Source organism: Nansenia antarctica (assembly GCF_963989245.1).
Source record: "Nansenia antarctica genome assembly, chromosome: 18".
Lineage (NCBI taxonomy): Eukaryota > Metazoa > Chordata > Actinopteri > Argentiniformes > Microstomatidae > Nansenia > Nansenia antarctica.
Window position 1 is genome coordinate 4,479,137 of NC_137691.1, and position 14,747 is coordinate 4,493,883.

Genomic DNA, 14,747 nt, shown 5'->3' on the forward strand with positions numbered 1-14,747 from the left:
AGGAAGTACAAAACATTGTTCAAGAAGGACACCAGAAACTTGGATGGCGTAAATCAAGATCAGCCTGAGCCAAGAGGAGATATACGTTTTCTGACACAAGTTGACACCATATACGGGGGTTTCTCTGCAGGGGCTCTGACTCTCCCAGACCCTTCACTGTACAGTCAGACCCATGTCAGCCACAGTCCATCCCTCTCTCCCTCTGCTACCTCAGACATAGGCTTCTACTTAGAAAGGTAAAGTACTGAAGATACGCTGTACTGTATATTGCACCCATTAGTTCAGTCAAGGGAGAAGTCATTTCTAGGTGAACGGTGAGGCACCTTCGCCCACTATGAGGTCATCGTTCTCACTGAATCTGGATTTGCGAGGTACATTTATCATCATCATCTTTTTTTTTTCTTTTTTTTTCTCTTTAAGTGCAATATCAATAATTCACTAGAAAATAAACAATTTTAAGATACTTATCCATAGCTTGTCAGTCACACGTGCTTGTGAGTTGTGTTAATCCAAACAAAACTGAGATAACTTGTCAGGATTTTTTTCAAGACGACAAAATTATTTAGAAATGATCAATTTCATGGACATGCTCTCTCCTCCTACACGCTGAACAAAGGACATCTGAGGTGACCCAGGACAGAGACGAGAGACAGAGACGAGAGACAGAGACGAGAGACAGCGCCACCGAGGAGAGAGACAGCGCCACACAGAGGAGAGAGACAGCGCCACAGAGGACAGAGACAGAGACGAGAGACAGCGCCACCGAGGAGAGAGACAGCGCCACAGAGGACAGAGACAGAGACGAGAGACAGCGCCACCAGGAGGAGAGAGGCAAAAAATTGCATATAGGTTTGACTGCACCCATCAGGGATGTTTTTTTCTTCTCAAATAAACACACGGATAAGACACACACACACACACACACACACACACACACACACACACACACACATATACATAGACACGCGTATAGACACGCGCACACACACACACACACACACAAATCTAAGTGTATTCCTGCTCTTGTTGCGTGTGTTAGAGGGAGCGGAAGGCCCCCCCTGTCCGGATCATAGTGGACTAAGAAGAGATCCGGCTAGTTAGAGATATAAGGGGGGGGGGCAGAACAAGAGGGCCTGGGAGGGAGGGGCGTGACAGAGGGAGCAGGTTGGAGGGGGAGGGGGTGTTCGTCTCACTCGGTGAAGCAGCCGTCCAGACTGATGGTACCGTGGTGGTCGTTGGCGTGGTGGTAGGCGTGGTGCATGTTGCCGTTGGGCAGCGGGCCCATCGCCACGGCGATGCCACAGTGCTTCAGCAGGTTGAGGCCGAAGTGGGAGGCGGCGGCGGCGGCGGCACTGGCGTCTTTGGGCGGGAAAGGCTTCATGGTGGAGAGGATCAGGGCCAGGCAGTCTGCCACATCCTTGTTAGGGGCGCAGGCCAGGGCCGGGGTGTGGCCTGGGGAGGGGGGAGGGGGGAGGAGGGGAGGGGAGGAGGAGGAGGAGGGGGAGGGGAGGGGGAGGGGGAGGGGAGGAGGGGAGGAGGGGAGGGAGGCATGAGAGAGAGAGTTCATGTCTTTTTAAACTATTTTTTGCATATATATTATTGTTTTGTTATAGTTGTTGTTTTATCGGACTCACTAACCAACCAACCACTAACCAACCCACTAACCAACTGACACCAACTCACCCTCCTCGTCGACGGCCATCACGGCCGCCCCTCTGCTCAGCAGCACCTGCACCACCGTGGCCAGGCCGTTCCTCGCTGCGATGTGGAGGGGCCTGCAGGGGGCAGGGGAGAGGCAGGAGAAGATAAGGCAACCAAACAACCAAACAACGGGGGTATAACGTTTTAACACTGTGTTCAATCTAACCCAGAGATGAGAACTGTGAATTGAACTGGCCTGGAGAAGGGGGGGGGGGGGTAAGAGAGATAGTGAACATCTACAGATGGTGTAAAGAGGGATACTAGATCAGGGGGGTATTCCATCAACGTCACTAAAGGAAAGTCCAGGCTTTTTTTTTGTTTGTTTTATAAGTCTTGAACCTGGATCTTCCTTAAGCGACATTGATGGAATACCCCCCAGATGTGGTGACAGTGTAAACAAGATGAGTGTTTCTCAGGTGAGACATTCTCACATTTGCAGTGCGCTGTTTGTTGAGTTGATGAGGGAAGAGTCGCTGATCTCCCCTAGGATCAACAGGGCGCACATCTCATGAGCCTGCGGAACACAACGACGCAAGGTTACCAAGGTTACGGGGCGTCCTGGGATACAAACAAAAACAAAATGGCCCCCGTGCCACTTTATTGGGGGGTAAACAGCTAATGGATGGAGAAATGTAACCATCTTCAAGAATTAGACCAGAATTAATAATAATAATAATAATAATAATACATTTTATTTATATGGCGCCTTTCATGGCACTCAAGGTCGCCGTACAACAACAAATCTAAAAACAGCCACAAAATTCAAAACACAAAATACATAGAAATATACAGTATAAAACATAGCCAGCAGCAGAGCAGCACGGGAAAAGCAAATCAACAGGGATACGCCTGCGTAAACAGGTGGGTTTTGAGGTGAGTTTTAAATGAGATGATAGAGTCAATGTTCCTGATGTCGGGGGGGAGGGAGTTCCAGAGGCGAGGGGCGGAGCGGCTGAAGGCTCTAAACCCCATGGTGGACAGACGGGCTGGGGGGACGGTCAGGTTGATGGAGGAGGCAGACCTGAGGGACCGGGTGGGAATGTTGATGTGGAGGAGGTCGGACAGGTATGGAGGGGCGAGGTTATGGATGGCCTTGAAAGTGTGGAGAAGGATTTTGTAGTCGATGCGGTGTTTGATGGGGAGCCAGTGGAGTTGGTGTAGAATGGGGGTGATGTGACTGATGACAGGGGTTCTGGTGACAATACGGGCAGCAGCGTTCTGGACCAGTTGGATCTTGTGGAGGAGTTTGTGGGGGAGACCAAAGAGAAGGGAGTTACAGTAATCTAGGCGGGAAGTGACGAGGGAGTGGACCAGGATTGCGGCGCTGTTGGGAGTGAGTGAAGGGCGGAGGCGGTTGATATTACGTAGATGGAAGTAAGCAGACCGGATGGTGTTGTTAACGTGGGAGTGGAATGAAAGGGTGCTGTCGAGGACGACACCCAGACTCTTAACCTGGGGGAGGGGGAAACCAAGGAGTTGTCTATGTTGAGGGTGAAACTGGGGTGCTTGGTGAGTGTGAATTTGGAGCCAATGAGAATTACCTCTGTTTTATTGCTGTTTAGTTTGAGGAGATTTGAAGTGAACCAGGATTTAAGTTCCTGTAGGCAGGCACAGAGGGAGGAGGGAGGGAGGGTGGAAGTGGGTTTGGAGGAAACGTAGAGCTGGGTGTCGTCCGCATAACAGTGGAAATGAATGTTGTATTTACGGAAAATCAGACCAAGTGGGAGGAGGTAGATGATGAAGAGGATAGGGCCAAGGACAGAGCCCTGGGGAACACCAGAGGAGAGGGGGGTCGGATGGGATGTGAATGATTTTAACTGTATAAACTGAGTGCGGCCAGAGAGATAGGAATGGAACCAGTGTAGAGGGGTGTCAGATATACCAATGGAGGCTAAACGGTTAAGGAGGGTGGAGTGCGATATAGTGTCGAAAGCGGCGCTCAGATCGAGTAGGATGAGGATGGATAAGAGTCCGGAGTCAGCTGCCATCAGGAGGTCATTTGTGATTTTGAGGAGGGCTGTTTCTGTGCTATGAAGGGGGCGGAAGCCAGACTGGAACTGTTCGTAGAGGTTATTGTTAGAGAGATGAGTATGAATCTGTAAAGCCACCACTTTTTCCAAGATTTTTGAAAGAAATGGCAGGTTGGAGATGGGACGGAGGTTATTGAAGATGTTGGGGTCTGAACCAGGTTTCTTCAGAATTGGTGTTACAGCTGCGGATTTGAGAGATGATGGGACAGAACCAGAGGTGAGGGAGGAATGGATGATTGTAGTTATCAGGGGCAGGAGAGAGGGGAGGGAGGCTATGACCAGGGAGGAGGGCAGGGGGTCAAGTTGGCAGGTGGATGGCTTGGATTTCCGGATGAGTTTAGATAAATCGGCAGCAGAGGGGAGATGGAAGCAGGAGAGAGGTACAGAGAGGGGGGGATGGGGAGATAGGGGAGATGGACAACTGGACATAAGAGGGGTCAGTTGCTGGTGGATGTTGGCTATTTTTGAGTTGAAAAATGACATCAGGGAGTTACAGTGGTCAGTGGAGTAGAAGTGTGGGGGAAGGGAGTCGGGAATTATAGCTCCAACCACGTTTTTAAAGTTTACAATCACCTTGAATACAAACAATGGAGTAAACTAGCTTATATTTGGGGTTCTGGTGGAGTAAGACAGTTGAACTACTCTCATGAGGCACTGATAAATTATATTCTCAGAGTCAATGACTATATCATTCATTTAAAAGTGAAGAAAATCTACCAGTTATCAAAAACACAGGCCAAGGGGGGTATTCCATCAACGTCACTACAGGAAAATCCAGGTTTATTTTTGATAAGTCCCGATGGAATACTCCCGAGGTGAAGGTGTGTGTGTGAGTGTGTGAGTGTGTGTCTGTGTCTGTGTCTGTGTGTGTGTGTGTGTGTCTGTGCATCACCTTGCTGCAGGCCAGGTGAAGGTGTGTGTGTGTGTGTGTGTGTGTGTGTGTGTGTGTGTGTGTGTGTGAGTGTGTGTGTGTCACCTTGCTGCAGGCCAGGTGAAGGGCGGAGTTGTCGTTGATGTCCAGCAGGGTGAGGTCGGCCTTGGCTTGGTGCAGCAGGATCTCTGATTGGTTAAAACCAGGAGATGTCTTAGAATTACGTACTCATTATTAAAATATAAATGATAACTTCTCACAGATACAGGCCATGAAAGTAAACACAGTAAGGCAACCTTACAGCCCCCCCCCCCCCCCCCCCCCTGCCCCACCCCCCCCCAAAAAAACTCATGAAAATACATTATAAAGATCTGTTAGCAACCACTTTCAATACATTCATTGGATTAATAACATGCATACAAATAGGGTTGCAAAATTCCTGTGAGTTTGGGAAACTTAAACCGATAATTTCCAAAGATTTCCTATTGAAACCCATATGGAAAACTTCTGAAAGTTTCCCAAACTCACATAGGGCTTTCACACCGGCAGTTCCGAACGCCGGTTCGCGTTCGCGGTCGGAAACCTCCGAACGTTGGCGCTGTCTGGCGAACGATACACTGGTATGAACGCGGGCTCGTTCGCCAGACAGCGCCAACGTTCGGAGGTTTCCGACCGCGAACATGAACCGGCGTTCGGAACTGCCGGTGTGAAAGCCCTAACAGTAATCTTACAACACACACATGCCTACATATTCTTTAACCACTCACCGACGGCTGCTGTTTGTCCGTTGTCAGCGGCGACCATCAGGGCTGAGCGTCCTGATTGGTCCACAGTGTTGACCTCTGCCCCCTTGACCAGCGCCAGCTGCAGCCCAGCGACACTCTCGGAGTAGGCAGCTGCGTGCAACGGGGTCCTTCAGGCACCACAACGGACCACCACAACAACAACACAGACAGGTAAGCCACCATGGGAGATCTAAATGACGACAATATCTTTCAAGCCATTCGTGACCAACCAGCCTCTAAATACGTTCATTAGAAGGCCTGGGGGGTATTCTATCATCATCGCTAAAGGGAAATCCAGGCTTATTAAATAAACCCAGATTTGTTTAAATGTATCATAATAAACCTGGACTTTCTCAGACACAGACACACACACACACACACACACACACACACCAGGGTTTCCGTTAGAAAAAATTGCCGCCGGACATCATGTCCGGGAAGATTTCGATTTACCGGACAAACGTGATATATTCCGGTCATCATATTAAAATATAAAAAATAAAAAAAAAAAAAAAAAAAAAACTAATATAGCTGTTTGTCGCGGTGATTACTGTTGTGTAGCGGCCTATATATGCCATTTAATGTCTATTTCTCATCCGATACGATTAGATGCGAGCTATATAATATATAATAATATAACATGATTCGCATGCGCGCTATGCCATTATGTCCAGCGCTGAACGGGCGCCTCACTGGGAACTGAACAGACAGCATCGATCAATGAACAGACTCCACATTACGTTAACTGAAGTTTGTTAAATTGTTTGGGATTAATGTGAGTTTTCTATTTTCTCTTTCCAGTTTTACCCTTTTTTTTTATCAATAAAACAACGTCATTTCTATAACCAGGTCTTGCTGGTTGGGAAGGCATTTCGTTTAGCTGCCTGTCAAATCATACTTAATCGGACTCGGGAGTATGTCAATGAGGAGAACATAACTGTTTATTGAGAAACAATAGGCAGGCTGGGATACGTATATAAAGAAATACCACAATGTCTAGATGTATAACATTTTATTGAACAGTGCAAGCATGTAGGCTTCTGGCGTGACATCGTACCCCTAACGTTCTTAGGGCTTGTTTGAAAAGCTTAGACTGAAAGTTAGTGCCAGATTGTATAACAAGAGGAAGACCGAATGTGGAAAAAAACGTTGTTAAAGCTTTCACCACTGAGCTGGCTGATATGTTACGCAACGGAACAGCTTCGGGAAAACGAGTAGCAGCGCACATAATAGTAAGCAAATACTGACTTCCACTTTTAGTCCTAGGCAAAGGTCCAACACAATCAATTATTACACGTTCAAATGGCTCCCCTATAGCAGGAATGGGATGCAATGGTGCGGGTGGAATGGATTGATTAGGCTTACCCGCCATCTGACAAGTATGGCAACAGCGGCAGTGCTTGGCAACATCCGCCTTCAGTCCGGGCCAAAAGAAATGTTTCAATATCAGCTGATAAGTTTTAGTTATACCTAAATGTCCTGACCACTGGCTCTCATGTGCTACAGATAACACCTGTTGTCTATAACCCACAGGCACAACCACTTGTTTTACAGTATTCCACTCACAACCATTTGCATTAGGAGGAGACCATTTACGCATTAATATCCCATCGTTAAGGAAATAAACTACGTTGCCCCCTATTTCAGATTCCTCACTAGCTGCATGTAAAAAACATTTGTTTAATGACTGATCAGCTACTTGAGCGACACGCAATCGCTCGCCGGTTACAGGCAGAGATAGGCTGTCAGCGGATGGTATGGTAGGACTCGGGGAGGATGGTAACTCTACCACTTTCTCCCTGGGAGAAGCTGAAACAATCGGGTTCTCATCCCTTTCAGAAAAGGCTTGCATAATCACACTATCACAGAGAGAAACATCGCTATCCTCCTCTCTGCCTCGACTCGATTGTGCACGAGTTATAGCGCACACCGGAAACAACCGCTGTTTCGCATAGGCAGCCTACACATTAGGAGTCATCATCATGCCGGTGTCAAATCATATCATAATAAAATAAATACATAGCCTATATATTCGTCTTTTTTTAAATAGAAGGAATCAGAATGTGAACTTTAGCGAATTGTATTCAAATTGTGCTTAGAGGGAATTATTTTCACCGGACATTTATGTCCGACGAGTTTTCAATTTGTCGGACTTCATCAACTTTTACCGGACAAAGTCCGGGAATTACCGGTTAACGGAAACCCTGACACACACACACACACACACACACACACACACACCTTCCTTTGGCGTCTCTGAGGTTCACCATCTGAATCCCGACGGTCTCTACCAGTAGTTCAGCAGCACCATCATGGCCGTTTATTCTACAGAGGAACAGGACAGGCAGTTAGAATACATCCATACAACACTGCTCACCAATCACAGACAGGCCTGACATGGCCCACCAATCACAGAGACAGGCCTGGCATGGCCCACCAATCACAGAGACAGGCCTGATATGGCCCACCAATCACAGAGACAGGCCTGACATGGCCCACCAATCACAGATGGAAGTAGACTATTCTGAATCCCACAAGCAGGGGGATGTGAGAGAAAATTATTATATGTAATAAGATTCAAACTCCATCATCTTGGGTTGAATGTCTGCAGCGGGCTGTAGAAGATGATTTCCTGTTGTCACACAATAGAACCAGTTTCTCTACTTGAAGCTTGACATTGGCTAAGACAACAGACACATTTACATGATTACAAAGACCTGATTGCCCTCTTTTCTCCCGGAGTGGACTAGACCATCTGGAACAGTTTTGGGCTTTTGTGTTCCCCAGACCCGGTGCTCTGGGACCAGACTGAACCAGTTTGTGGCTATTGTGTTCCTTTTTCACCTTTGTCTCCCTAGGAGAAAGTGGGGGCCGTTTCCCCCCTAACCTTCATCCCAATCATCTTCATCCATGTACAAACTCACACCCCTTGCTCATGATTGGTCTAAACCTCACCCGAGGGCGGACCCCTTACCTGTGGAAACCTGAATTGTATAAATACTGACATGTAATGAATGATCGTCACTTTTGGGAGGAACTTTGAAACGTTCAGATGCGTCTGACGGACCTGTAAACTTCCTCTTTCTGCAGAAGAATATTAAATATCTTTTCTTATACATCTTGAAACGAAACAGGCTGCCATTATTGAATAATTTGCTCTAACAAGTTGGCGACGAGGAACAGGGAGCGGCTGCGGAGGTATCCTGTTTTGTCCGTTTTCAGCCATTTTTCAGCTGACGAGCTGTTTTGAGACGGAACTCTCGCGTTTCACCTAGCAAGTGACGCGGTCAAGAGATCCCCTCTATTTTTGGGATTGGCTGAGAGCGGATGATCAGGGCCTTGGCACGCTGTCTACGTAAACACACGAACAAGGGTAAGCCTGTCGATTTTCATTTGTATTGGAACGGTATTTAATCGGAGATAGATACCTGTTTGGAGAGGTTTTTTGTTTCCGGGTGCACTTTGTGATGCATGACTTGTGGCGTTTTAGACGATTTACATGTTATCGTGGCTAAAATTGCACCTGGCAAAATCATAAGACTACTCTTTTTGTGTATATGATATATATATATATATATATACGTGTATCTTTCTGATCATGGTTAACAAAAGGTCCATGGCGTCTAAACGATCGTGAACAATGGTTAACTAGTGCCATTTGATTGTGATAAGACTTTGCTGTTTTTTGGTTAACAAAGATCCAAATCAGCTGATATCTTGGTTAACACATGTCCAAATTGGTTAACTAAGGTCCAACATCAGTAAATTGGTTAACTAAGGTCCAACATCAGTAAATTGGTTAACTAAGGTCCAACATCAGTAAATTGGTTAACTAAGGTCCAACATCAGTAAATTGGTTAACTAAGGTCCAACATCAGTAAATTGGTTAACTAAGGTCCAACATCAGTATATTGGTTAACACAGGTCAAAAAATAATCCTAGGTTGATCTAGGATTGGGTTTTTATTACACAGAGGTTAGTTGTGTAAAAGTGGGGAGGTGGTACTTTTCCATAAAATTCATTGAGCCAGTCAGGAGTTCTGAATTTTCCATGTATGATAATAGAGTTTCATTGAGCTAACCAAAGTTCTGAACTCCAGTTTTAATTAGTTAATCAGTGTTAATACTTTACACAAGACATTACAGCTGTTTTCTGTTTTTAGTCATTCCTTGTGTGTTTTTTTAAGCTATTTTAACTAATAGTGCTATTTGTATCTATTGTTCCTTTGAATATATCTTGATTTTGAGTTTAAAATGAGTATAGAACTTTTGAAATTGCTACAGAATCAGGTGCGTCTACAAGCTGCACAAATTAGATTTTATGAAAGACAAGAGAAACGTTCTAGAGAACAACATAGACAGCCACAAACAAATAATAGGCAGCAGGTTGTTAAGGATTTTGCATGTTATAATTGTGGTAAGGGCGACCATTCCTATAGATCCTGTCCCACGGTTGTTAAGGATTTTGCATGTTATAATTGTGGTAAGGGCGACCATTCCTAAAGATCCTGTCCGACGTCAAAAAGGTTTCCTAACCATGGGACACAGAAACATATGACTCATTCTGCACAAATTAGACTTTATGAAGGACAAGAGAAACGTTCTAGAGAACAGCATAGCCAGCCACAAACACATTTCTGACAGTGGGGTGATAAGGGTTTTGCATGTTATAATTGTGGGGGCAACCATTCCTACAAATTCTGCCCGACACCACAACAGCAATTTTAGGAAACAATCTATAATCGTTGTTTCTCCATGTACAGCTCCAGTTTTTTGTATATCTTGATGGTTTAAGAATGTTTTTGTTTTCCGACACTTTTAGGAAAATTGTTGAGTTTTGAATTTTCTTGTTGTGAAAAGAGACCCCATCGGTTTTTGAGTTTCTGTTTTTTTATTTTAAAAACAATTTTTTTGCATTAGGCAAGGTTTTATATTTTCTAACCCAAGTCATGGGGAGCTGTTTTCTTGCGCAGAAAGACCCTGAGAGTTATTTCTATTCTCAAGAAGGTAGGTTTATGTGTGAAACTCTGGGAGAACTGATCACTCTCCATTTTGAGTTTTTTGCATAAACCTGTCCAAAATTATATAGATCTGTTTGGTATTCATGCATTGTTCAGACCATGATGTATTGGAAAAAGAACCATGTGGCCTGTCGTATCAGAGGCTCATAAAATACTATATTTTTTATTGCTAACTCCCACTAACTCATTAACAATTAACCCTGGTTTTTCTTGTTTTTGAATGATTTTTCAGTAAGTATATTTTGACATCATAAAACATGACACATTTGTTTATGATTTTCAAATCACACGAAAATGTTCTACCGTTTCCTATTTTAATATTAAGATGTTGGTTTGATTAGACATAAAATTCTGTTGCAGTCTTTATTTTATTTTGTTAACTGTCTCCTCAGACAGACCAGTGGTGGCCCTGTATTACTGCAGATACACTTGATTTTTGCCACGGCAAGAATGTGATATATATTTCAGAGTGGAAGCCGTTTTACCAGAATCCAGAGACGGCGTGCTACGCAATATCCAGCCGGATGATTGAGGGATGAACCAGGGCCACCAGAGAGGGAAGCGACGACCAGGGTTACCAGACCCACCAGAGAACACCGAGGAGATGACGATAAGGGTGCCAGGCCCGACAGAGGAGGAACCAGAGCCACCAGGGTGCCAGGCCCGACAGAGAAGGACGCAGCCACCAGGGTGCCAGGCCCGACAGAGAAGGAAGCAGCCACCAGGGTGCCAAACCCGCCGGAAAAGGAAGCAGCCACCAAGGTGCCAAACCCGCCAGAGAGGGAAACAACGCCAGAGTACGAGACCCGGCAGAGAACCACCAAACGACCATCGACGACAGTGTTCCAGTTTCAACAGCCCGGACCACCGAGCCTTCAAATCAGAGCATGGCCGTTTCAAGGAGGAAAGACACATAGTATCATGAGAGATTTTGCTTCGAGGATGAATTACTCTGATTGTTGGATCTATCAACAGATACCTGTGAGTCCAGCCAGGGTCCAAAGTGTGGACACCTGTACTAGTGAAGATGCTGGTGAATGCCTGCATCATGTTTTCGATAGTGCTACAGACCACTCCCCAGACCATGTCCAACATGGAAGGAGACAGACGACTGCCTGAACCTCAATGACACTGACAGACAACGACCGATTAGGAAGAGATTGAAGATGCAAGAATCAAGAAGGCGTCGGTCGTTTGGATTTATTTTTATTATTTCTTTTGTCTTGTGTATGATGTACTGTGCTTAATTTTAAGCTTGGTTGTTAATTTTAGGATTTTTGGGTTGTGATGAATTTTTTCTCCAAAAATGTTTTGAACCATATTTTTCAAATTGTTCTTGTTTTAAGAGTTTACATCTTAAAAAAGTGTGGAATGTGAGAGAAAATTATTATATGTAATAAGATTCAAACTCCATCATCTTGGGTTGAATGTCTGCAGCGGGCTGTAGAAGATGATTTCCTGTTGTCACACAATAGAACCAGTTTCTCTACTTGAAGCTTGACATTGGCTAAGACAACAGACACATTTACATGATTACAAAGACCTGATTGCCCTCTTTTCTCCCGGAGTGGACTAGACCATCTGGAACAGTTTTTGGCTTTTGTGTTCCCCAGACCCGGTGCTCTGATCGTCACTTTTGGGAGGAACTTTGAAACGTTCAGATGCGTCTGACGGACCTGTAAACTTCCTCTTTCTGCAGAAGAATATTAAATATCTTTTCTTATACATCTTGAAACGAAACAGGCTGCCATTATTGAATAATTTGCTCTAACAGGGAACAGGGATGGTACTTACAGAGCACAGTGCAATGGAGTGAAGGCGTTTCCTTCCTGGATACTAAATGGTTTGTGTTCAAGTAAAATGTCCAAACAGTCCTCATGCCCTGAAAGAGAGGGACAGAGTTAGACAAGTGTTACCAGAAGTGTTACCAGGGCATAAAAACACCTTTCTTTGGTCTACCAGCAAAGGTGTCTGGTGGAGGAGAACATATCTACTTTAATATGTTACTATTGTTTTATCTTGACCGAGTACTCGTTTTTATTTGATTAAAGTTTTTTTTTGTAATTGTTGTACGTCGCTTGGGACAAAGGCGTTATATGCTAAATGCCCTAAATCACGGTTCCTTCTGAAACATCAAATTCAAGCACATTTCAAGGACTTTCAAGACTCAATTCCCTCAAATTCAAGGACCCAACACGGCATAGTTTGAGACAGATCTAGATGAGAATTTATATAATAGGAACTATCCGCTCACAGACAACAATTAAAAAGAGAGGCTTGAATGTGTGAACACATGGTCTCTTGCCTTCTCTACCACAGCACAGCAAAACAATATATTGTGAAACATGTGCAAAGTTAAGCAATACAGAGACGTTTCTTTGTTTTATATATATATTTTTTTTAGAGAGAGAGAGAGAGAGGGGAATTCAGCACTTTCAACGATCCATGTCTATTTTCAAAAACGTTTAAGACCTTGATTTTTTTCTCTCAAATTCACAAACTTTCTTTTTTAAGGTATTTTTTCTGATATTTTTCATTTTTATTGACAGATACAGTGAAGATTTAGACAGGAAGGATGGGTGAGAGAGAGAGGAGGGATGACATGCAGGATATGTCCCCGGCCGGAATCGAACCGGGGACCCTGCGGTTACATGGTCAGTGCTTAACCCGCTACGCCACCTAAGCTCCCCAAATTCACAAACTTTCAAGGACTTCAAGGACCCGTGGGAGGAGCCCTGTGGGAGGAGCCCTGTGGGAGGAGCCCTGCTCACCGTGGTAGGCGGCCCAGTGGGCGGGCGTGTAGGCGCTGTAGTCCAGCATGGAGTCCAGGGGGTCTGAGCGCGTGGCGCCCTGCAGCAGGCAGCGCAGCAGCTCCATGTGGCCGCAGGACGCGGCCAGGTGCAGGGGGGTGCGGCCCCGGGAGTCCCGGCACAGAGGGTTGGCCCCGTGCTCCAGCAGGGCTGAGACGCAGTCCTCACAGCCCATCACCGCCTGGGGGGGGGGAGAGAGGGAGAGGGAGAGAGAGAGGGAGAGAGAGGGAGAGACAGGGAGACACAGAGAGTGTTCAGATCCGGTATTAACATGTGTCCTACAGTCTTAGTCCTTAGACAAGTTAGTTGTAGTCACATTTAGTCATTTTGATCCTTCTTAATTCTTTAGTCTAGTTTTAGTTGACGACAACGGAAAACATTTTAGTGTAGTTTTAGTCATCGACGAATGGTACGAACATGTACTGCATGAAGGAAGATGGATGGAACAAGGGTCTTTAAACCTTGGGGATGTGAGTGACAGAGAAGGAAAGGTCACCAGGGGGACTCACAGCTCTGTGCAGGGCCGTGCGGCCCCTCTTGTCTGCAGCGTCCGCTGCGGCTCCCTTCTCCAGCAGGATGTGAACACAGTCAGTGTGACTGCCCAGAGCTGCCAGCATCAAGGCCGTCCTACACACACACACACGCGCACACACACACACACACACACACACACACACACACACACACACACACACACACACACACACACACACACACACACACACACACACACACACACACACACACACACACACACACACACACACACACACACACACACACACACACACACACACATTTAGTTTCCCACGCAATACACAGACAATAGGTCTACAAAGCACAACGGGGGCCTCTAGAGGACGCCAGGTATAATTACAACATGTTGCCGTCACATGTCTGGTAGGAGGTGGTCACATGGAGACTCACTGGCCCTGTGTGTCCGTGAGGTCGATGATGTCGGCCTTCTCCCCCCTGTTGACCAGCAGCAGCAGACTGTCTGTCTGGCCGTTAGCAGCTGGGCAAGGATGAGATGTGAGAAGGAGAGAAAATTTGACATAAGCTCATATATAATATATATATATATATATATATATATATATATATATATATATCCATACATGCACACACTCTCTCTCACACACACACACACACACACACACACACACACACACACACACACTTTCACAGACAGACAGACAGACAGACACACTCTCTCAGACAGACAGACATGTCTTACACACTTTCACAATTTAAAAGGGCCTTATTGGCGTTATTGGTGAAACTTAAAAACAACTAAACTAGAAAAGTGTGGACGTTGCAGTTTAAAAAAATATAAATACAAATGAGTGAGAACTGTGTGAACATTATGTACAGAGATCAGCATGGTGCAAATAGTGCAGATACGTGCACACTCTCACACACACACACACACACTCTCTCTCTCTGTCACACACACACACACTTCTTCCCCCCTCCACACACACACACTCTCTCTTCTCCCCTCCACACCCCCACACACACACTCTTCCG

At 45.6% G+C, this 14,747-nt stretch overlaps 1 protein-coding gene across 1 annotated transcript in view; it reads right to left on the reverse strand.

Annotated features, from left to right (window-relative positions):
* Nucleotides 1-1,189: 1,189 nt before the first annotated feature.
* The window catches only part of ankrd52b (ankyrin repeat domain 52b), a gene marked incomplete at both ends in the record, with an annotated part of 28,796 nt that continues 15,238 nt past the window's right edge, over nt 1,190-14,747 (reverse strand). The window contains 10 exons of the mRNA XM_080548391.1: nt 1,190-1,452; nt 1,684-1,775; nt 2,133-2,215; nt 4,708-4,790; nt 5,370-5,515; nt 7,629-7,712; nt 12,202-12,289; nt 13,179-13,398; nt 13,727-13,844; nt 14,145-14,232. Coding sequence (XP_080404517.1) covers nt 1,190-1,452; nt 1,684-1,775; nt 2,133-2,215; nt 4,708-4,790; nt 5,370-5,515; nt 7,629-7,712; nt 12,202-12,289; nt 13,179-13,398; nt 13,727-13,844; nt 14,145-14,232 — 1,265 coding nt within the window. The remainder of the gene's footprint in view (nt 1,453-1,683; nt 1,776-2,132; nt 2,216-4,707; nt 4,791-5,369; nt 5,516-7,628; nt 7,713-12,201; nt 12,290-13,178; nt 13,399-13,726; nt 13,845-14,144; nt 14,233-14,747) is intronic.